We start from the raw sequence: 24511 nt of genomic DNA on the forward strand, positions 1-24511 counted from the left end.
TGTTGAATTTTTTTCTTTTAATCTTGGATTCATAATTAATTAATCTTGATATTTTTTATCACATAATAAAATAAAAAAATTAATTCAATCTCATAACACAGGTTGCGAGATTGATAAATTAGCTAATTATTAATTAAAAAATAGGTAGAAGTTTTTAAATTTAGACATTGTATCGAGTTTAATAATAATATTAAATTTTTTTTATAAATTTATATATATATATATATATTTTTTTTTTTTTCTTATGTTTTAAAAAATTTGTGTCCGACCCTTAACGAAAGCATGTGGGATCAACTTTTAATAACTAATTGTATGATGTGTGCTTTCGAGTGTGTATATATATATCACTTATTCTTGTAAAAGCATGTTTTATTTAGTTTTAAAAAATTAATTTATTGGTGTTTTTTTTTCCTAACAAGATTATAGGTTTAATATAGACTGTTTTTTAAAATATTTAAAAATAATATATATTTTTATTTTTTAAAATTTATTTTTAATATCAATACATTAAAAATATAAAAAATTAAAATTAAAATTTAATTTTTTTTTGAAATTTTAAAAAATAAAATTGGAACAGAATGCTAAACTGGTCTGTATTATGCATCGTCGGAAGTCGGAATCCACTTCAACGTCCCCCACCCACCCCCCTTAAAAAAAAGAAGAAGAAGATCTCTCTCTCTCTCAAGATGCAGAGATCACCGAGCAGTTCCATAGTGACTGAAGAGTTGTTCAACAACACAAACACTGACAAAGACCACCAAGAACTGCCGACCTATGATCCAGCTTCTCACGTTGCAAAGAAGGAAAGGTCCCGTCTCAGATCTGCTGAGAATGCAATCCATGTCATCCCTCTCGTTCTTGCTCTCTGCGCCATCGTTCTCTGGTTCTTCTCCACCCCCTTAGGTTCTCAAATCCTCTCTTCTCCTGTTTATTTTTTGTTCCTTCGTTTCTCTGAACCGATACGGTTAATGATCGATTGCTTTATTTGCAGTTTTATTCTTCAATCAATCTAAATATTTTCATCCAATCCCATGTACTGTGATGGTATCTTGTTAACTGACCAATTGGTTTAAAGTTTACTGTTAGACTGAGAATGGTATCTCTAACTATAAAATGAAGAGTTCATTTGTAAGAATTTTTTCTTCTTAGATATGGAAACTTCCTGTACAATCTTAAGAATTTGTGGGCAGAATTTGTTGTTTGAGTTCATATGATCAACTCTTATTCATGCCTCATCTTTTCTTGCTTGATGAGATTGTATGGTATTGAACAATATTTTGTTACAAAAGAATTTCTTAATGCTTGCATCACAGATTTTTGTTGGCGGCCTTTTTTTCCCCTTTTGTTTTGTTAGCGAACCCTGTATCTCCTAATCTCGTATCGCACTGAATAATTACGTAATTGCAACTCTTTCAGAATCCTATGTACTGAGCAGTATAGAGTTTTCTCTTATCCGAGGATGTGCAGGGACTGTAAATTTTTCCACTGATTTGCGTTCCACAAAATGATCTTAGTTAGAGATCGAGAGATAGATAGTAAATTTTTAAAGGGCTGCATACAAATCACATAGCGATAAAAGTATGCATGTATCATGCAATTCCTTTTTAATCAAATCATTTTCTGATCATGCTGCTAATTGTGTTTTGGCAGAGTCAAGGATTTGAGAATCAATCACATGCTCAATGGAATTAAGTTCATGGGGCAGGTTGGTGCAGAATTTGAGCTCAAGGATTTCAATACAATCCTATTTACCTCTCATCTAGCCAAAAGGCCACCGCATTACTTGAGCAGAAGCATTATCACTGAGCTCTTTTAAAATTAACACGAGTTTGTGAGTGAAATGCAAAAACAACTCAATTTTTTTCATCGCATCTTTATATTGCCTGTATTAATCTTATGGTACACAGTTTTCTTTACATGCAACTCAATGCATACAATATTTTTGGTTTAATGGTGCATTTGGTCTCTCTACTGCGTTGCATATCTCTAATTGCCCCTAATCAAAAACCTAAACCAGTCTTCCAAATCGAGATTCCTGTAGGCTGTAACCATCCAGAATCATTACAGGCCAGGACAATCATCTCAAATACTATCCACGTTTGCTCTAACCAAAATCTTGTCAATGTGGCCTTTTCTTTGGGATGGTAGGGTCGCACCAAATACCAAATACCAAATACTAAAATATGGACTATTTAGAGAAAGTAGACTTTTCTAACAAGCGAAGCACCATTGGGAAAATATGCTGTGTGCTAGCTTACACTCTTCATTTTCCTCTTTTGGGTTCGATTTTCTTAAGCCTCACAGTTATTGTAAATGCTGAAGTGGATTCCAAATTTCTCTTGATTTATGTGTAAGTTTGGTTGTTGGTAATAAGTTGAGCAATTGGATTTAATGTACTTGGGGCAGTGAAGAACTTGCTTTGGTGGGTTTCTCCGCCTTATGAAAGCTGACTTCATAGTAGTGCTAATTGCTGCTGCACATAAGGAGAAAAAGAAAAACCATAATATTTTACTTTTTGCAATTTATAATGATTTAGCATGTTCCTTCTCGTTCTTTTTGTCGCCATCTTTTCTTGTTCTTTGTTCTTTTCTTGACAGGTTTAGAAATTGGTATCTCAAAATTCATAATTTTCTTTGTTCATTCTCTCTCATTATATCCTGATGATGTGCTTTCGATTAGGCAAAACTATTTTTGCTGCCTTTATCTTCTGTAGTAAGAGATCAAGATAACTGATTCATTTAACCTAAAGATCTACTGGATATGATTGAAGTAAATAGTGACAGTGACAGTGAAAGGAAGAAAGTACTTGTTAATGAAAAAAAACTGATGGTGGATTAAGATACCTGGCTCATTCATTCTAACCTATAAAACTATACGATACGATCATGTAAATATATGTGAAAGTAAGAAGTTAATTGTTAATTGATATTGTGTTTGTTATACCTCATTTTGATAAACATATCTCTCTTTCTGATTTCGATCCATAATCGCATGATGCTTTGATAATCGTTTTGTTAGCTTCGTAATATTAGTTGTTAAATAAAATGTGTTATGTACAAAAATTTATTGACCTGCAAATATTGTGTAGCGCCTCAAATAGATGGAAACCTAGCATAAGGAGTGTACATCAGAACATCTATTGTATCAAGGTTGAGATTAAAAAAAAAAAACTAAAAGGTTAGGGTATCAATCTCATAATTCAGGAGGGTTAATGGTGCATTTGGTTTGTCTAATTTCAATCTTTTCTTAGTGTGGTCCTCTTATAAAAGGGAAAATATTAGCATGGGAGTGTAAAATATCTTAGGGTAGAAGGACCAAATGCTAGAAAATATATTCTATAGGGCATAATATCAAATTTTGAAAATTATGGAGTGGCCACCCCTTGAGGATCAGATGCTATGAAGGCTAACCTTAATGTTAGGAAGAGGTGAATGATCAATCGTGCATCAATTGTGCTTGCTGCTCACACTTGCAGCTATATGTTTCTTCAAGCCTGGCTTTGGATGGAAACTCGGAGATCATTTTGCAAAGATGACCGAAAACAACCTAACGAGACCCTCCAAAATGTCTGAATGATCCAAATGTGATTAGTTTTTCTTTAGAGGGGTGATTGAACTTTTTATTTGTGCTATTTGTTTCATTGCCCCTTTTTCTACCAAACACTTTCTTCACTTGCTTATTCCTATTCGAAGTATGTCCTTGAAGCTGCGAGGAGCTGCTTCTTGCAACGAGGGAGCTAGACATAAGATGGGAAACGTAACTATTGGAATTAAATGCTGTAAACATTAAGAACTCAAAGCAACCATCATATGTAAAATGAAGTGTACAAGCGTATCTAACTCTGAGAGGTGTAGCTTAACTGATCAAGTCCTAGGTTTGCTCTCTAGAAGTTACCAGTTTGAGTCCCATAAACCTCAGGGCCACTGTAGGTTTACATGGTCGTTAACTTCAGGGCCCGTGAGATTAGTCGAGGTGCGTGCAAGTTGACCTGGACATCCATGTTAAAAAAAAAAAAAAAAGGGTATAAAGGGTACCTGAATTACAATGGAGAGAGTGTGTTTTGAAAGATAGAAAAAGGTTTGGCTGGCATCTGTGATGGTAAATCCTTTTTCTTCCTAGTGTCATTCTTGCTTTGGGACTTTCAGAAGTTTGTCTGCAGTGAAGGCTCGCAATCGAAATTTGTGTGTTCCAAATTTGGACCGAGCCTAACTAGCTTTGGTATGATTATATTGTTCCCAATAGAACAGCCAACAGGTTTTCCCACTGCAGAAGCGATCCCACAAGATCGACTCGTACGATTCATGGAAAGACACGAGGCCATCTTTCGATTCCATATGACCTCATAGCATCCTCCAAGCTTTCGTGCTAGAACTACTGCATCCTCCAATGCACAAGAAGCACCTTGCCCAAGGTTGGGAGTCATTGGGTGCCACGCATCTCCAACTAACACTGCCGTTCCAGTTGACGGGGGAGGGCTTATGGCTGGCCACGGCCAGCGACCCACCGGAGGAGGTTTACTGATTGTTTCGCCTGGTGTTAGATCTCTATTAAATTTAGTAGCTCAGATGGCCAGTTCTTGACTAGTGCTCTAGCCTGCTTCTTCAACACAGACGGATTGCTGGTCTTTGGACCTGTAGGGAAAATCATTGAAAATGCCAAATCATACACGAAATGAAGCAACCTTTCATGAATATGAATTTTGCAATTCTTGAAGTGATACATAGAACAAAAAACCCCATGGACACAAACCCCATGGACACATCATCTGAATGACATCATGGAAGAGTTGAGAGAAAAAAGAACCTGGTGGCAGAAGGAACTTTGATGGCGATAACCAGAAGTGTCTATTTTCTTAGACTAAATCATGTTTCCATCTTAGATGAATTCGGCACCGTTTGTTTGTGTAGCCCAGCTGTATTTTTCATTTTTTTTTTATTTTTTTCTATTATTTTTGATATGCTAATATAAAAAAAAAAAAAAAAAAAAAGAGAACTACTTCAAGATAATACTAAAATTGATTAACCGTTGCAAGTAGCCTTGTCCCGTCCACAAGTTCAAGAAGCATTTTGCCATTCTCTCTTCTCTGAAGAGAAACGAACTGCTTCTGATGGAAGCTCACTGGCAAGAGTCTCTAGAAGGATTCTCCTCTCTACGGCACGAGCTTCTTGGCCGTGAGATCATATCACAAATAAGTTACGAAAAAACAAAAAAGAACACTTCCTTTTTTAGTCTAATAGAAAAGGGAAAATCCATGCTTTTTTTTTCTTTTTTTTTTACCAAAGTCAATACCTCTCATCTTCAACTTTGAATCTGAAAGAACGCTGCTCCCTTCCATCTTCTGACTTCACCACCATCCTGCACAGCTGATCACATGAAAAAGTTCAGGAGCGAATAACAGAGGCATAGGTGAAGTCTTAATTGTTCAGTAATTCCTTGTAAGATACACCATTAATGGCTTCTAAGATCACTCCCGACTCCAACTGCACCCTATACCCTCCTCCTCCATCCATTCTTGAAAGGGGTAAGTGATGTTCCACCAGTTCTAAGCGATTCTGTTTGCTCAAGCACCGATGAGCAAACTCCGACCCTATAAAATATCCTCAAATCAATTATCATCCCTTTCAAATGGTATTGGAAGGCCATGAGACACCATCAAAACTCAAAACTAGATGAAAATGATTCAGAAAACCAAGATAATTAATAAAAGCAATTAGTCCAGCACATCCTTGCGTGTTGTTGACTGTTTGGCCTATGATGTAGCCTTTGAAGAGACACTGCAGTGGCAACTCCAACAATCCTAGCACCAACAATGACAATATTGTCTTCTTCCCTAACATCATCCGTCACCTTAGCTTTAACAGCTGACACAGTGTTGGTTTCCTTATTTTTAGTTTTGAATAATATAAATTATATTTTGATATTTTATTTTAGAACTTAATAGGCCTTCTGAAGTTGTAGTTGAAAAATGCCCCAAGTTTTATTATAATATTGTGGTGGAAAATAATTTTTAAAATTTTTTTTTATTTGAAAATATATTAATTTTTTTTTTAACATTAACACATCAAATTCATAAAAAACACTAAAAAAACATCAATTTAATATTTTTTAAACTAAATGCATTTTTAAATTACATTCAAATATATATAATTTTGAACACAAAAATAAAAAATAAACAGTGATTATATAGTGTCGAATTCAGGCCAGGATTTTGGGCATATTTTTTCTTTTTTCGGATAATACTATGTGCTAATTATGTTTCCATAGTGAAAATATAGGTAAAGTATCATTGGGTTATCAGCGTTAAGCCAAGTCTGTTTGTAATTCCTATATTATACATTACGCAGTTATAAGCATCATGCAATAAAACTAAACCTGAATAGTAAAACATTGTTCTATTAGTTCACTATTCACGTTTACACTTTTTTGCATTTTAGTTTCTGTAATTTGTTGAATTTACAACTTGATCATAAAACTTTTTTTTTTTACATTTAAATCCTGCAAGTTAGAGAGGAGACAAGGTTTTTTTTTTACTTGATCATAAAACTTCATTTCTTTTACATTTCAATCCCTTTAAGATAGAGAGGTGATATATATATATATATATTTTTTAGTTCCCGTAGTTTGATGAATTTATAGCTTAATCATAAAATTTTATTTTTTTCACGTTTCAATTCTTATATGTTAAAGAGAAGAGAGATTCATCAGAAATGAAAAGGAGAGACAAATTTTGGCTAGTCATACAAAAACAGTGATCTTGGTGTGTATGAATTTCTATTAAGGAGGGGGGGTTCGATGGAGTGGTTTGAGTTTGTAATCATATTAGAAAATGTAGATATGCTCTTTTAAAGCCTTTTCAATATAATTTTGAGTTTTTAGGGTCATTAGATGATGCTTTTAGGGTTAATGAGGTTATTGAGGTATCTATGATGTTTTTTTTATATATATATTTTTGATGAAAATATATTAAAATGTAAGTTTTAGGGGCTAAATGGTCCAAACCTAGTTTTTTTTTACCAATTGTTTTTAAAAAAACTTAGGTGCCTTGATTTTTTTTTTTAAAAGCGCATGCCTTTGAAACATAGTTGTGCATGAGCTTTTATTTTTTTTATATGTTAGGAGCGCGAGCCTAGCCTATCAAGTTGAGAAGCGCTTGGCATTGCAAGCCCAAATGTGATTAGGGTATCCTTTGAAGCCTTTTATTTTTTTCTTTTTTAATTTAATTATTTTCTTGGTATGTTGAAATGTGAGTTTTAAGAGTTCAAATAGCCCAAACCCAATTTTTTTGACCAATTGTTTTATAAAAAGACTTAGATGCAACCGCTACCATATGACTTTATTATCATCTATAACTATTATAATAACAACCATCACTCACAATGACTCCATAACATACTATTTTTATTGTTGCAACCGCTACCATATTATTAATGAAAATATATGACTTTATTTTACCATCACCACAACCACCACCACCACTATATTATTATTATTATTGTAATAATCACAAACATTCATTCTACCAGTACCACCCACGTTACTTCTTAATATAATAGTCATTTGTCATACCTATTATTTTATCAATACCACTATCACTACAAGTACCACCCCCCGTCTTTACCTTCATCCTTACCATCAACGTTACTGATATCTTATTATCAATATAATCATCATAACAATCACCTTTTTACTATTATTCACATTATTATCACAATTATCAACCCAACAATAATTAATATCTTATATATAATCATACTACTATTACTTAACTATCAATGCACATTATTTCATTTTAAAAAAAATATACTTCAAAAGTAAATAATATAAAAATTCATTTTTAACAAGTTGTTTTCCAAGAATATATTTATTTTCATAAAACAAACACACCTGAATCACAACAACTCAACTTTACGATTGGATATTGACAATACGTGTCCAACTCTCTCTTTACAGAAAAAAGACATTGACGTGGAATACTCGAAAGAAAACGCAATCAAGACACTTAGCAGAAAATGAATTTTTTAAGGATTCTCTTTCGTAAACTTCTTGATCTTTATTGAAACAGCAGTTGATGTTGTTGATTGTAGGACTGCTCCAGATGGATCTGCTTGCTTCCATTGCTACTTGCTTGGTGTTTTTAATTCATTTGTTTGTTTGTCCCACCAATATTCCTTGTATTTGTTATTTATTCTATATGTGTTTATTACATTTATAATTAATAAAATTAACCTCGTGCGCGCCTTTTCAACATTTCATTGATGAATGATCTGGTTATATATTAAATGTCTACATTTATTACAAGATTAAAGTGGTTGGAATACGTATTAAATGTCTACATTTATTACAGGATTAAAGTGGTTGAAATACATATTAATTAGATTCTAGCAAATACATGCATGTAGCTAGTTACTTAAATTATTTGTTCTCTTATATCTAAAAGAAATAAAGATATATTAATTAATCAATTCAATATAAAAGATGGAGACACATTTAAGTGAAAAGAAAAGAAAAATCTTCGTATTCCAAGTGTTTTACATCTCAAGTTTTCATTATTTTAAAAAGAAATCGTATTTCTAACTTTATAAATAATATAATGTCTTAACACATGAGATTCTCCAAAATCTTAAATTTCCTAACATTTGAACACAAAGATATACCCACCATCTCAGATTCTGAAAAACATCAAATATTATCCTCGTATCAAAAACCCTTTTACTAATGCTTTGCATTGCAAGCTCTCACGCAAAATGCATGGAATAATTAGTATAAAAAGTGTGTTTATTTTTGCCTTTAAAAAATCTTTTTATTTTTATTTTTAATTTTTTTTTTATGATTTTAGATTGTTTTGATTTGCTGATATCAAAAATAAAATTTTAAAAAAAAATAAAAAATATTATTTTGATATATTTTCAATTAAAAATTATTTTGAAAAACAATAACTATGATAATCACAAACAGTTCCGAATCATCTTGCCACATTATATTACAACAATGCCACTAAACATGAAATTAATCATTTAATTTTCTTGAACCAAACCCGGAATCAAATAGCACTTCGCTTTAATTCCTTCCAGAAACGGCATGAAATGGAAATCATAGTTCGCTTGAAAGTAATCATTAATCTCATTCTCATTAAATAAATGTTTAAATAAGTACGGCCAAATCAAACATTAATACTTTTAAACCATGGAATTTCGATAATTAATTTTTTTTTTTAAGTTTAATATAAGTGTTCGGATCTTGCGTGGAAATTATGTGTGGTGTGCTATCTTTCATAATTATTGCATGCGGGGGGTGGTTGATCCAACAACTAACTAATATCCTTAATTGCACAAGCTATTGATGCCCATGTCTAGCTAATATATATATATATGCCCATGTCTAGCTAATATATATATATATATATATTCAAAAACTTAATAATAGTTGGTTGGTTGTTGTCCGTTAGAGGATGGATAAGGTCACATTAATGATATAGCTTGAGCATCGATCAAATATCCATGACAAAAATGACTGTAATTATGTGTGGTGTTCTGTATATATATATATTATAGGATAAGGTTGATGAATTAATAATCTTAATTAAATAATATTTTTATTTGATCTCCATTTAAATTTAAAGTTTAAATAATATCTCAATTAAATAATAATTCTTCATGATCTGCCTGTTTGGGAGTGTGGCTGCGGTTGCTTTTCAAAGTGCTTTTCACTCAGAAATGTATTAAAATAATATTTTTTTTATTTTTTAAAAATTATTTTTGATATCAGCACATCAAAATAATCTAAAAACACAAAAAATATTAATTTAAAGCAAAGAAATAAAAAAAATTTAAATTTTTTCAAAAACGCTTTTGAAATGAAAACAAACAAGTTCTAAGATGGATGTAAAATCAACTATAATTAATCACAGCTGAATTAAGATGGATGTAAAATCCATGATTATAGGAGGTTTACACTATATTACGGGTCAATTTATTTATTTTTAATATAAAAAAATATCAAGGTAATGTAAACATTTTTAAAAATTAAAAAAATATATATGAGAATTTAATTATTGATTGAATTGGAATTAATAAACTCGGCTAATTAATAACATGATTAAAAAACATAAAAAAAAGTGAAAAAAATCAACAATAATTTAATGTAAAAGATGAACGCTTGTCAGTATTATAACAATATATCTTAAAAGATCTAATTACCCCCAATCCCACACAAGAATTACAAAAAAAAAAACAAGCTAAAATAAAATGATGAAAACGCACTTGTAAGCAAAGCAAAAAAAGTTTAATTTTAAGGGCATTTAAGCCATTGTAATTGCAAAAAAATTGAAAAGTGAAAAAACTCCATGATCCAAGGTAAATGTTTTATTTTTCTTTTAAGGATTGCTTAGTAATTCTATTGGGAAACAAGAACTTGAGAAGGCTAAATTAACCCCGTTTAATTTGATAATGACTAATATGTCCTATAAAAAATACCAAATTGCTCCTCATGTCAAGTTGGTTGGTTTTTTCTTGGCAAGGACAATATAATGATTTTACTATGTAAAACAATAATAAAATGCAAATGTATGCAGTTTAAAACCTTGATCTCTTTTAGCTTTTGTTTTAATTTTAATTTTAATTAAGAATATTACTAATAATTTTTTATTACCAAATTTTGTGCAAGCAAGATGCCTTGTATACCAACCAACTAATTCACTATAAGTAATATCAATGAGCCAATAGAAAGTTAGACACATTTTCTTGTTAAATTGAATTACAATGGCTAAATCATAATTATAATAAAAAAAACTAAAATGAAAGGCAAATTTATTATGCATATAGATTCAATTTACTATTCATCATTCAGTGTAATTACCTTTTATCCTTTGAAAAAAATCAATGGCCTAGGTGACGAGAGTAATTCGGTTATTTTTAATGGCCTACTAGTTATTATACAATTGATTGGATACAAATTGGTATTTTTTGTTTTTTGACACAGAAAATCACTAAAGCACCCTTAAAAAGAAAAAAACAATAAATTGTCGCCCAAGGGTGTTTTCATCTTTTTATTCTTGTTAGAACAATTAAATAACTTCAATACCCTTGAAAACCAAAACGTGGTAAGTTGGCATCCAAGGGTTATTTTGTCTTTTCATATTGGATTTTTTTTGTTATATTCATGTTGACTTAGAAGGCAATTTAATCTTTTAATAAATATAAAATATTGATAAAAAATAAAAGTGGATGACATGTGCATAGCAAGCACCAACGCATCAAACCGAATTCCGAGTCCATGACTGACAACATATGAGCAGCATTGCATAAACTTTCAAAATATCTCATCATCAGATAAATACAAAACGAGGGTTCATAATACGTGTTACATTACATAAAACCCAAGCTTTAAATAAATCAGTGTAATAATGGAGCACTCTAAGACAAATTAAAAGAAAACCTCGTGGAAACAAGCAAGACATATCAAATAAAAACGAAGAAGCATGAATGATCAACAAAGTCAACCTGCTAACATAAACTAATGACCTGAAAATAATATAAAATGAGGGGTGAGTTTAACCAACTCAGTAAAGGAATAACATTTAATATACATCTTAGATATTAATAATTTATAAGTCATATATATCTTGATATAAATATACATATTAAGCATAACATATGGTAGTAGAATACATGTCAGAGATCAGATGACATCTGGAGGTAACCACCATGGGAGGATCAATCGAAGCTGATTTCTTTCTCACTAGCTAGGTATACAAAATATTATGTGCGTATAAGCTAACTACTCTTCGTTAGCATGAAGTTACTGACAAATCCTATATCAAGGCATAATAGATATTCGCATATCTATATATATATCGAATAGAATTTAATTTAATAGAATGCGAATGTAAATTCAAGAATAGATGCGTACTCAGAAAATAAAGCACCAAATATAAATATTCAAGAAATTAACTAGTCATACTCATCATATAATCAACATACATATTTATTTATATTACATGCATATTAAAGATTATCCCACTCATCCAAAAAATATAGAACTAAAAGAAATATCAGATGAAAAACCCGAAAATCCTACCGAGGATCGTTAGGAGAATTTACAACAAATATACAAAATATACTAAAAAACAACCCCAAACAACACAAATAAAAGATTTTAATGCATAAAAGAAAATCAGGTTCAGTCTCCTAAGTTTATGGACTAAAACGACAATTTTTCAAAATGTCATCAATCTCAAATGCTTTTTATGTTCCTTTTAACTGACTGAATACACCAAGATGTTATCAACGAACATAATAACAAACCTATCAATAAACGACCTAAAAACCCTGTTCATCATGTCTATAAAGACTGCTGGTGCATTCGTTAACCTAAAAGACAACACCAAGAACTCGTAATGAGTCCTAAAGGTAGTTTTAGAAATATCCTCCTTCCTAATCCATCTCTTTCGGGCAACACGTGCAATGACATCTGACGGTTAACAACAATTTCCTTGATGTGATTAGATTCATCTCAGCGCTCATTCCATCCTACGACAACACATGTGATGTATGACCTCCAGTTTGGCACAATTGACTTTTGATTACTATTTTTTTTATTTAAAATGGTTTATTAAATTAGTTTTTTTTTCAATTTTATTATCCTTCAATTTTTTCATCTATTAGGTTTGGTCCCTATTTTTTTTCTATTTATTTATTTAATCATTTTCTTAATTGAATTTGTTTTTAATCATTTTTCTTTTTTTAATTTGTTTTACTTTGGGAAATTTTGAGATTTAATTATTTCTTCCAGTTTCATCCTTTAACATTGTATTGATTTTGTTTTAGATTTCATCCTTCAACATTTGAGTGGTTATGATTTGGGCTACATGGTTTTTTCAAATAGGGTGCTTCCAATCTATTGACCCGGGTCACAAATTTAAAAAGTTAACACAAGTTAACATATTTTTTTTTAATTTTTTTTAATTTCATCATTCGACGTTGGTTTTTTTTTTAAGATATGGGCTTTGTGGTTTTCTTCGGTTTTTTGTTCTATCCGGTTATCCTAATCTCATAACCTAAACTACGAGTTTGACAGGCTAACCTGGGTTTGCTCGACCCTTATTACCAAGCTTATAGGTTTTTCATGTTAACTCAAGTTGGGTTGATCATTTTTTTTCTTTTTTTACTCAATTTTATCCTTTTGTGTTTAATTGCCTAAGAATTTAACTGCATTATTTTTCTTCTTTTGAAAAAAAGGTTTTTTCCCTAGGTTATCGTGATCAATTTCTTTGGTTTATTTGTTATCGTTGTCTATTTTTTATTATATAATTAAAATAAAATCATTTTATTTGATCTAGATGGATCTATAACCTGAACCACAATTTTTTTTTTTTAAATGTGCTTATATAATCATAACATTTTTTATGAAAAAAGAAGAAGAAAAGAATTGTCCCGCGGCATAGCACGAGACTCGTCTAGTTAGGTCGTAAATTGAAAGTGTAAATTAATTAATGGCCTTACTTTGTTAATTTCTTTTCAGACATGAAGGGTCACCTTGATGAAACCAGTAAACATGAATTAAGAATCATCCTCAGTAATACGGGTGTAAGGCAAACTTTTGGATGCAACCTTAGCTATAAATAGCACACCGATTTTCTGGTTGTCATCGTGCTGCAGAAGATGGCAATGTCCCAGATTAGTAGTGAGTTTGTGCATAAAGTACAAATTGAAGGTGTGCAAACAGTGGCACCCTCCAAGGTGACTGATCCAAGAGAAACGTGCCTAGTGTCAGTGAAGGACCCTGTTAGTTCAGATATTTTCCGGGGGTGCCTGAGCATAGTCCTCTGCTACAACAAGGCCGTGGAGGAAGATTCTGGTTGGCTTGTTGCGGGATGGATTAAGGAGTCCCTGGGGAGAGCATTGCAGGACCAACCGATGCTCAGTGGACGACTACGGAGAGTTGAAGATGGCAATGGAGAACTAGAGATGGTGTCAAACGATACCGGAGTTAGACTTGTTGAGGCAAAGATTACAATGACTTTGCAAGAGTTTCTTGGTTTGGAAGAAAACGAAAAAGCAGAGGCCGAACTCGTCTCTTGGATGGATATTGATGAACAAAATCCCCAATTCTCTCCGCTACTCTATGTTCAGGTATGTTCAGGCAAGGGAGCGTTTGTTTGCCTAGAAAATGGAAAAAATTTGGCTTGATTTTCAGGAAAGTATTTTCTTTTTATTTTGAACGAAAAACACTTTTTAAAAGTTATGAAAAATTTAGAAATATCATATTATTTGCTGATTATATCAAATTTGGTCCTCAAACTTTTGATTGATATATATTTTGTTTGAATCCTTCTTCTTCTTTTTTTCAATTTCATCCCTTAAAATTTGATTTGATTTGATTTTTATATTAACTTTGGTCCTCATTTTTATGATTGTTATTTGCTTTTCTCTTATCATTTTTTTAATTGAAATTTTTTATCTATCAAATTTGGTCATTATTTTTTTTATTGTTACTTATTTTATTTGAAATAATTTATGAAATTTTAATTATTATTATTTTAATTTCATCATCTTTTAATTTTTTTATTTGTTAAATTTGATCTTCATTATTTTGATTATTATTTTTTTTTGAGATAATTTATGAAATTATATTTTTCTCAATTTCATTCTCATTCAACTTTTTAATTTGTAAGATTTGTTCCTCATTATTTTAATAAACTTGAAAATAAAATAAAATATTAATAAGCTATTTTTCAGCTTATTTTTCATAACATAACCAAATACTGAAAAGTATTTTTCAATTTATTTTTTATAACAATACTAAACATCGAAAAATTATTTACTTTTCAAAAATTTCCTTTCCAAATAAATCACTTTTCAAACAAAAAAATACTTTTCAATAAATATACGTAGCTTTTTAAGTTGTAATTTGTAGTTAACTACCCAGATTGAATATAGTGATGTCCGAGGATACAAGTAGTAATTTAATGTGAATATAAGTGAGCACTGGTGTCAGAAAATGGCGTGTAACAGTACTTAAGGTCTTCTTTTTTACTTCTTACAGGTCACCAACTTCCAGTGTGGTGGGTACTCAATTGGGATTAGTTCTAGCCTTCTCTTGGCAGACCATTTAATCATGGACAACTTCCTCCCGAGGTGGTCAGGTATTCAAAAGAAATTACTGCTCAACAACAATGCACTCGAAAAGCCCATATTCTACCTCCCCAATCTCAGAAACACCAGTTTATCTCCTAGTAACACCACGAGGTCCACACCTAGCAAACAGAGTGGCCAGACAACGATATTCAAGATCGCAGGCGATAGCGAAATTGAAGGTGTGCAGAATGAGTTATGCAAGAGAGCCGTATCACATAGCATCCAGGAGGCAGAGCACAAACAAGGCAGTGAAATGTCATCAGAGTTTTCTTTGTTCGTGAAAGAATCACCTAAGGTTAAAAGGGTCGAGAATTGCAAGAAAAACGAGCTTGTTAAGCCTAATCTGAACTTTAGGTGTCAAGTGATCACCTTGGATGATTTAGGGATCAAAGAATTAGCTTTCCACGATGGCAATGAGCCTACTCACGTTTCTTGCTGGATTGGATCGGCGGTTGCAATGGCGATTCCATCTTCTACTGAGAATACTTCAGACGTCAGCGTTATAGTTACAATCCCTGCAGGAAATTGAGCTCCAAGTAAGGTTTGGTTTGGCTCCTACAGTGTGTGCATGCATCATTTCTTCTCTTCGCTAGTGTGCATTTGTAACATTGAATGTTTGATCAAGAGCACGGGAGCTGTTCATGTATTTGGAAATGAAATATACATGCTGCCTTGAGAATAATGGTTTGTTCCAAATAACCCATGACAATCTGCTATCACTACAAAATATGGAATTTTAATTACAATTGTTTGTTAGATATGCAGGCATTTATAGATTTTATAATGATATTTGAGGCAAATGTATGTATCATACATGTTTATCAATATTTATTTAATTATAAAAATATATTAATTTTGATGATAACCGTGAAATATCTCTATTGATATTGAATTTAAAATCATTTCTTTCCAATGTTATTAAAATCTTGCTGGATTTTGAAGCAAATATTTTTAAATCTAATACCGTTAAAGAAACATCACAATTGCTGTTGAAATTAACAAAAATAATGCTAAAGACTTATTATATTCAGAAATTGTACCTTCACTTGCATTAAAAAGTTCTTTTAAACTTTCTAATAAAAGTAATATCATCTCTCAAATTAGTTTTTTTATATTTTTCTCCATGATATTATTTATTTTTATATCTCTAAACGAAATCTTTATAATATTATTTATTTTTATATTTTTAAACGGAATCTTCATGTTTCTAATAAAATTTTTATGTTTTTATATTATATAGTGATCTCCCTAAGCATTCATCATGATTTTTCTATTGATTATCCATAATTATTATCTGCACATAAAGCTCTTCATTCCATGTGAAAGAACTTATATCAATAAAAAAAATTCATTTGGTGGTTTATTTTTGCAAAAATTAACTGAAACTTAATAAAGAGGTCACCAATTATAGTCCATGTATTAAAAAAAAGAGGGTTGATGATCCAAATAAAATTATTATTTAGCATAATAAAATAAAATGAGTCTCCATCTAAAAAACAAGAATAAAAGGTATTCATACAAATGATTATAGAGTATTTATACTAATTCATTGAATTTAAACATGGCTAAATAATAATAAATAATGTCTTTTCTCTCATATGTGTGATAGAGTGATTAGATTGTTGAAGAATTTTGGCATTCCATTTTGATTATCGTTATAATGATATTAGATATCATATTTCATAAAAACACTTAAAGACATGTAATGCAAGAGAATAGAGAATATTCCGATAGCACTATCTTCTCTTATATGTCATATGTGTTGATAGATAGCACACTGATCATTGGATTTGTTTGGGATTGCAGTGGTGATGGCTCGTTTAAAAATATATTAAAATAAATTTTTTTAAAACAAATTATTTTTGATACCAGCACATCAAAACGATCTGAAAATATTAAAAAAAAATATTTTAAATAAAAAAAATTAAAATTTTAAAAATATAATTTACACTGTATTCCCAAATATTTTTTTAAAAGACGAAGAAGAATCCATTTATTCATTCTCTTAAAAGTGAATTTGTTTATCTGTTCAATGATTGATCTCATTCCTTAGTTTAAAAGAACAAATAAATACCACTATTGAATGATACTCTCTTTTAAAAACATGAATTGATATAATTTAATTGACTCAATGAGTTTAAAAACAACCTGAATTACTAGTAAAATTATTTTTTAACTCAAAAAAATTTAATAAAATATTTTAAAAAAATATTGAGACTACAACATATTAGATCGACCTAAATCAACCTGATTTAATCTTTCAAATCTGTGACCCGGGTTATGAAACCATAATAACTTCAAATAAAGCAAATCAAAATAAATTATAAAACTCAATTACCAATAAATTTATTATTGAATGATGAAATTGAAAAAATTTCAATCTAAACAAGTACACAATAAATTAATCTTCCTATAAACAAAATTACAAATTAAAACAAACTTATGAAAATGACATCGCTAGTTTTGTAATGTCTTTCTAAACTCTAATTGTTTTAAAATTTTAATTTAAGATATAAAAATATATAAAGAGACTCTTAGTAAAATTTTAGCTCATTGAAAGATATAATTAATATTATAAAACTAAATAATATTTAAATAAAAAAAAATAAGAAAAAAAAAACATTATTTAACCGAAACAGAATAACGAGAATATAACTGAGATCTTCCGGCTAGAATTTGAATGAAACTTCCAGAATGGTCAAAATTTTAAGCAAAATCTGTTGTCTATCGGAAGACAACCTGCGTTTTGATATTTAAAAAACCGAAGACTATTTTAGTAATTCAACCTTCTCAAGTTGTCACATGGAATTCCATTTAACTGCCACCTGTCCAGGTGCATAGATTACCAAACCCTCCAGTTAGCAGGGAAACAACAGCTAATCCTCCATAGTCCATCCTCTGTCACCTAAATTATGTTTTTCCCTTGTAATAAAATAAATAAAGACCAAAGGGTTTTATTTTACCAGAGGACGCAGATTATAGAGAGACAGAAAAATATAATTCCTTGCTTAGGAGGAGAGAAAGGTATGCATAAAGAGGTTTTTTAAAAGAAAGAGAGAGGCTTATTGAAGAAAATGGAGAACAGCAGTGGTGGCAGCAGCGATTACAGTAACAGTAGGATTGTAGTGACAAATGAGAAAAAGCCTATGCAAGGAATCAAAATAGAGAATCCCTTTACTTTCAAAGTACTTCAAGTATTTACTGGCTTTGGTTTTGGCTGTGGTATTGGTATTGGTCAAGGCATGCCTGTAAATATGGGTACACTCCCTGTCGCTCTTTTTTCATCTCTCAAAGTTCCATTCTTTATACTTGCCTATTGCATGATGGCTTTTTTTGGTGGGTTGTTTAAACCCAAGAATGTTGAAGAAACCCATGAGAAATCTATCCTTAAAACTCCATGTAAATTATCGTTTTATGTTTTTTTCTTTCTTTTCTTTTCTTTTGTTTCAAAATGTGTGATTTTTGTTTGGTTGATTGGAAAATGTGGGAACGAGGAGAAGTTTTGTGCTTGACTTTTTTTATTGAGTGGGAAGAAGCATTTGTATTGAGTGTTCCTATTAATTAATGTGACTGCGTTTTGCTTACAGTATTTATATCAGTGGTTTGTGTTTGTTGCTTGGTGTTCTATGTTCCAATTAAGATAAGAATTTGAAAGCTTTGGTTTTTTGAAGAGTCAGGTTAATCTTTTGTGCATGTTTCATTTTGTTGAGTTGCAATTGGATGTTTCGATGATAGTCCTTTTCTTCTGGTTGCATTTGTCAGTGCCTTTTATCGCCTGCAATAAAAGATGTTACTACAGCGAAGGTAAAGAAAGAAAAATATAGGAAAGAAAAGAGTTTAATCACCACAGATAACCGTTTGGAATTTTGAACTGATCCAAAACAATTCCTTTTGGAATTGTCAAGTCCCAGGACATGTTCTTGTTGACCATAGTCCTTGAATTCAAAGTGTTGTTTTCTTTGATCATCCTGTAAATGTCAATTAATGAAGTCAGCCACTACCTACCTGTACATGATTTGTGATCGTAATCTTAAGTACTTTCACATGGATAATTGTTAGACTTTGGGGTCAAAGTTGATTCCAATAGGCACAAAATGTTGTTTTTACCTTCTTTTATTGGTGATACCATTTCTAAGGACATCTCTGAATCTTTTCAACATGTTATGTGGTTGTTAACTTGCAAATTGTGATTTGAACTATATCCTAGGTGCATTGCCAATGGTGGGCCAAGTAATGAGTGCAACTAGAGGCGCAACTGATGCCTTTTCTGGAATTACCAGGCATGTAAATACTGCAGTAAGTCAAATGTTCATTCCTATCAATGCATATTATTAATGTTTCTTCATATGGTTTGGCAAGTTAAATTGATCTGATCCCCCAATTCTCATGTCTCATTCTTCAGCTTTGGAAGCTGGGAGCTAAGAACATTCAAGCAGGCGTTGGATGTGGAGTTGGTTTCGGCCATGGCTTTGGAATTGGTATGCCATGTGTTATGTCTTCTGAAGAAGCAGTCAGTGCTTAATATTACTGCAATATTTTTCGCTTTGACAATGTGGACTCTTACCAGACACTTATTCTGGCTTGCCATTGTATTAGCATGCGTGACATTTGTCTAGCTGGCTGATACAGGAAATGATGATGGATTTCACCTAATTGTTTTGCTTGTCTCTGTTTTTGGACTGCTTGGACATGAATTTATTGTGATCTAGAAAGATTTACTAGAATACACTCACTCACACACACACAACTTTTTGAGGATTCTTCTGATTGTTCCTCCTTTTGCTCTACCTAGGTCGTTATCCAAAGCTTTGAGCATTTCATGTTTTTATTGGAATTTCAGTATAATGCTTTGTCCTGGAAACACAACTTAGTTCCCTTTGATATTTTTGGGCTTATTATCCAAAATATCAAGACTTCTGTTGGAATATCTTACATTTCCAGAATTTTGAAATGAATCATATTGGATATATTTAAAAATTGGCCTTGTGATAGGTTTGCTAGCCTATTTAAATATGTTGTTCTCACCAAGCCCCTTTCACCTTATCATTATCCACACATTTGATAGCTGAAAACAAAAATTTTATATGCCAGGTCTTGCAGTGAAACCTGGGGCAGTGCAGAAGATGCAAGCTTGTTTTCTAGTATGTAATTATAATTTCTTACAGCATAAATACATCATACATTCAAATATACATGCACAAACTTTATTTCAAGTTCACAACTTGTTTATCTGAAATTTGGATGCCAAATTTCTCAGGAAGTATTGATGAAGATGATGACAAAACTTGGAATAGCACCCAATTTATCAATTGGTCAAGGTGCCCTTCCAATGTCTTTGCAAAGTGGCGTGAGCATGTTGACTGAATCTTCAATCCAAAACCCATTGGGAAATATTACACAGTTAGCAAGAAAACTCCCAGATCAAACATCTCAAAGTCTGTATGGATATGGAAATGTTAGTTCACATTCAAGTTCTGAAAGTTCCACTTCAAAAGGCAGTGATACTTCTTTTGGTAGCCGAACAGAGAAGGTGATTAGCAGTTTTCTCCAAAATCCTATTCTGAAAGAAGATGGCACTGACATAAATGAATTGGTAAGTATGATAAATATATTTTTCTCTCTTGCTTGATTAATAGATGAGTGAAGCAATTTGTCCCTCGGGTGTTTCAATTGGCTGGTCCTTGGACATTAGCTTGGGGCCATAGGTTTCCTTTTCTGTTAAGGAAAAGGGTATTAGGAAGTGTAATGTTAGAAAGCCAGTAGTTCCATTTGTTTCAATTTTGGAGGTAATTGCTTTCATTAGTGATATTTTATTGCTATATTTAGAATATGATTCAGTTGCTTAGGTCGATCCTCCATGGCCAAAACCATTTCCATTTTGATAGTGGAGAATAAAATTCCCTTTAGAGGATAAAAACATCAATTGAACTATGAAGTAGACAGGTTGATTTTTTCAGTTCAAAACAAGAATATGAGTAGCTTTTGTCAGAATCTGTCTTTATATAGAATTGAAGGAAAAAATTTAAAGCTAAGAGTTAGTGTTTTGTGCTTCTATCGTGTCCAATGATTTGACCTAGTTCAAATCTGAAAACTGTTGGAACTTATCTCTGGAATCTGTATGTATGGTGCATAATATTTGCTTTTAAGCTGTTGGTGTAAGTTGTGAGTGCACAAATACAAATAATTACACAGTCCTTTGGGGGGAACAATTGAAGGAAGCACTGTTTTTAGATCCTCAAAATTTGGCACATCAGTTTTACACATTTTCAACTGAAAGTTCCCTGTCATAAACATAACAAAACCTTTTAACAAACCTAATTTCACTTGACTTGAGATGATAATATCATGGCCTGAAGTATTACAATTTTCTATCTGATTCATGGATCGGATGTCTACAGGCTGGACGTTTGCGGTCAGAAAACAACATGCTTCAAATGGTAATCTTTCATGCTGATCAGTATTTCCCTATGCATCATGAAGCTATTCTATCAACTTGATGCTGTTTCTGTGAAAATTTGCATCAGTGATTTGGAATTCTGGTAGAATGCAATGGCTTTTAATATGAAGTTTCTTTTCCCCCTTTGAAGGATAGTTTTTAATGAATCATCCAATGTAGTAACAAATCATAAACGGAGTTCCTAAATTTGCTTGAATTGGTTCACTCTTTACATACATCACATATGACTATTGTAGGATGCAAACTCTTCCACTAGTTAACAACTCTTTAGTTTAATATCTTTACGTAAATTTGTTAAATGTTCTAGTAAGTTAAATCTATCCTGTTCAGGTGTTGAGACACCAGCAAATCATTGAAGAGCTAATGGAGGAGAATCAAAAGCTTCGTCAGATACTTGTAGAAGACCTAAAAATACCACCCAACAAGCTCCAGGCCAGTCACTCAACTATAAATAAATCTCCATGCACTGATTGTTTTGAGTGCCGAAGAAGACAGAGAAAAAAGTAGATGAAGATGACTAAATTTCTCATATTCTTGATCATTAAGATCTCGATGAATGCCCCTTTTGAGCTATTTGGATGTTTTGCCCCAGATTCAAATGCTATTTTGAAGGACCATTCTCAGGAGGCATCAATTCTATACAAAGAGGGGATATGAGATTATATAGGTAGATGCAGGTATTCTTGCAAATAATTGATTAAAGTTCATCTATCCAAAGGCTTGAAGAGTTTCTGAGCCAGAAGGTAATCTAACCATTCATTGACCTACATTTACCTTTTCAACTCTCTACATATATTCCTTAAGCTTCAACCTTTTTAAAAACGATTTGTTTTTAGTCGATGGGCCGAAATTTTCATTTTTAATAATGCGTGTCTTTGCTGTTAAATCTAACTTGTGCGGCTTTGAGTTCTCATAGGTGAACATGTCAACTTTTGGTTTTGGTCTATATCTGCACCTAGAGACCTTGTTGTTTTGATTACTGCAATTGGTAGGGCACGTTTTGCATCTTTTTCCCTGAACAAATGAATGCTATGAATATACCAAAAAAATAGAAAAAAGGAAAAAGAATAAATATCTTTAAGCTTTTGGCTGCAAAACAGTTTTACAGGCTGTAATTGGAAGTCAATAGCTATAGGACAGCAAAAGCAGGTGCAGCTGCCAAACCGGGTTGAAAATATCTGACCCAACTCATTTTAAGTAACATGCCAAGACCAAGAAAGAGTTAATTGAGGTTAAAAAAAAAATTCTAACCCGGTTATTTTGCAATTGGAAATGCTCTGTATAGTTGGTGGCGTGCTGATTAATGACAGAAAAAGATGGTGATGAGGCCTATTCAGGTCATTGTACTAAAATGGATTTTGTGACCTGGACATGCCATGTCAGCATGAGTTGCGACATGTTTCCGTGTTTGTATTTCTACAAACTAGCTCGAGAACATCTTCATTCACCACGTCTAAATGTAGGGTTAAGTTGTGCAGGACAAAAATGATAGCTGCAACAGAGAACTTTTCTTTTTTTAGTGTTTGCAGTAAATAGATTTAGTGTTCATTTACTAGTCTCGAGAAAATGACATGAAAAATGTGTTGTTTTGTGTGGTGAAGTAAGATGAAGTGTCATAGGCCTCAGTGTGTGGACTCAGAACTTTAACTGTCAATAGTGACTAGCCAGTTCACCTGACTCAGTTAAGTTTGTGGGTTTTGACTTTTAGGTAGAGTTTTCTCAAGGAATGCATGCATTGGCATCATACCTTTGGTGGATAAAAAGGTGAAGAAAGGTTTTTATGACTCTTACTTAAGTAGTCCTTTGAAGTGGAATCCAAGGCTTTTTTTGTGATTTTTTTATGTGAAACAGTGCCTCCTGAGTATGTGGCATGAGATTCCAGTTTCTTCTTACAAACTGAATTTATTCTCTATTCCCTACATATACATAGTGGAACGAATAATAATAGCATCAGAGGTCACTATGTAGAAGTGGTAATGAAGTTCTGAATTGTGACTAATTACTCCATTTGTTTGTCAAATTTATCAAACTACGTGATTAGTTAGTGTTGTATCTACTTTCATTAAGCATCCATGAATACTTAATGTGAGAGGAAGCATCGTGTTGTATCTACAAAAGGAATATTGAAACACAGGGAGTGAAGTGGATGGTGGTGCCTTGATCTCATAATATGTCCTGCTGTGTTCTTGAGCGGTTTTGATTGGTGCCACAGTTTAATGACATACTTTAGTGTTATTCGTTTTCAGTGTGTTTATAATAATCTCGCAAGCATTCTGATTTGTATCAAGACTAGTTTTTGAGGTTCAGAATGTTCAAGCACTGAAAAATCTCCCCTCTCCGCACATCTTTATCTTTGTGGGAGCGGTGGCTAACACACCATGTGAAGGTCACTTTCTTACACGTTCATTTGTTTCAAAACAGCCCCACCGCACCAGCCATCTTCGTCTAATGCTCCCATCACTATTCCAATAGCCCATACTTGAAAGAAAAGTCCGTAGGATATCTCCCCATTTCCAAAAGATGTTCACCTTATCTTTCGTCCACATAAATTCTACCTCAACAGCTAGCACCTTAACCTTCTCCTCTCCACTCCTTCCCCACCACCTCCAGCCACACTTGTTCTTCACTAGCATCCATCTACTCGCATCAAGCACCCACCTAACTTTTTCTACTTTACCGTCAGTTGTAAAGCATGTTTAATGTCATAATCAGGCTCGGTTGATAAGTAAAATAGGATTAAAATTTATGCCATAAATGATCATTTAACAATGGCTCTCCACTGCTTTACATTGATCAGAAGAGTGTCTTTTCTTGCTTGCTAGGGTAAACCATACATGAATTCTTGCTTTCAGAATCAAACCAATCTCCTTTATAGTTCAGATATCAAGAAGTTTGAAGTCTTGCAAGTAAAATATCAATG

The 24511-nt window shown here is 32.1% G+C and overlaps 2 protein-coding genes, 1 long non-coding RNA gene and 1 pseudogene across 8 annotated transcripts; 3 read left to right on the forward strand and 1 right to left on the reverse strand.

Moving 5' to 3' along the window:
• Nucleotides 1-545: 545 nt before the first annotated feature.
• Nucleotides 546-1951, forward strand: LOC7471655 (uncharacterized). The gene is made up of 2 exons (XR_002980728.2): nt 546-903; nt 1651-1951. It is a non-coding gene; the product is annotated as an uncharacterized LOC7471655 (long non-coding RNA).
• A 1812-nt stretch (nt 1952-3763) lies between these two features.
• Nucleotides 3764-5935, reverse strand: LOC7461999 (uncharacterized; annotated as a pseudogene).
• A 7644-nt stretch (nt 5936-13579) lies between these two features.
• LOC7471656 (uncharacterized) lies at nt 13580-15892 on the forward strand. Its single transcript, XM_052451223.1, has 2 exons — nt 13580-14129; nt 15043-15892. The coding sequence occupies exons 1-2, from the start codon at nt 13659-13661 to the stop codon at nt 15661-15663; spliced, it is 1092 nt and encodes a 363-aa protein (XP_052307183.1). The 5' UTR covers nt 13580-13658; the 3' UTR covers nt 15664-15892.
• A 2121-nt stretch (nt 15893-18013) lies between these two features.
• On the forward strand, nt 18014-23580 carry LOC7462000 (uncharacterized). Of its 6 annotated transcripts, XR_002981098.2 has the most exons (8): nt 18021-18392; nt 19342-19430; nt 19537-19612; nt 20226-20275; nt 20392-20727; nt 21533-21571; nt 21922-22334; nt 23300-23580. XR_002981098.2 is itself a non-coding variant. In XM_024598350.2 (7 exons), exons 1-7 carry the CDS (start codon nt 18209-18211, stop codon nt 22096-22098), a joined length of 951 nt encoding a protein of 316 aa, XP_024454118.1. In that variant the 5' UTR covers nt 18021-18208; the 3' UTR covers nt 22099-22477. The 6 variants fall into 6 exon arrangements, 5 of the variants coding, with proteins under 5 accessions (XP_052307587.1, XP_024454119.1, XP_024454118.1 ...); XM_024598350.2 differs by lacking the exon at nt 23300-23580 and having other exon boundaries at nt 21922-22477; XM_002303341.4 differs by lacking the exons at nt 18021-18392; nt 23300-23580 and adding an exon at nt 18397-18533 and having other exon boundaries at nt 21922-22477.
• Nucleotides 23581-24511: the final 931 nt, after the last annotated feature.

The sequence above is a fragment of the Populus trichocarpa genome, chromosome 3 (assembly GCF_000002775.5).
Source record: "Populus trichocarpa isolate Nisqually-1 chromosome 3, P.trichocarpa_v4.1, whole genome shotgun sequence".
NCBI classification, from domain to species: Eukaryota; Viridiplantae; Streptophyta; class Magnoliopsida; order Malpighiales; family Salicaceae; genus Populus; species Populus trichocarpa.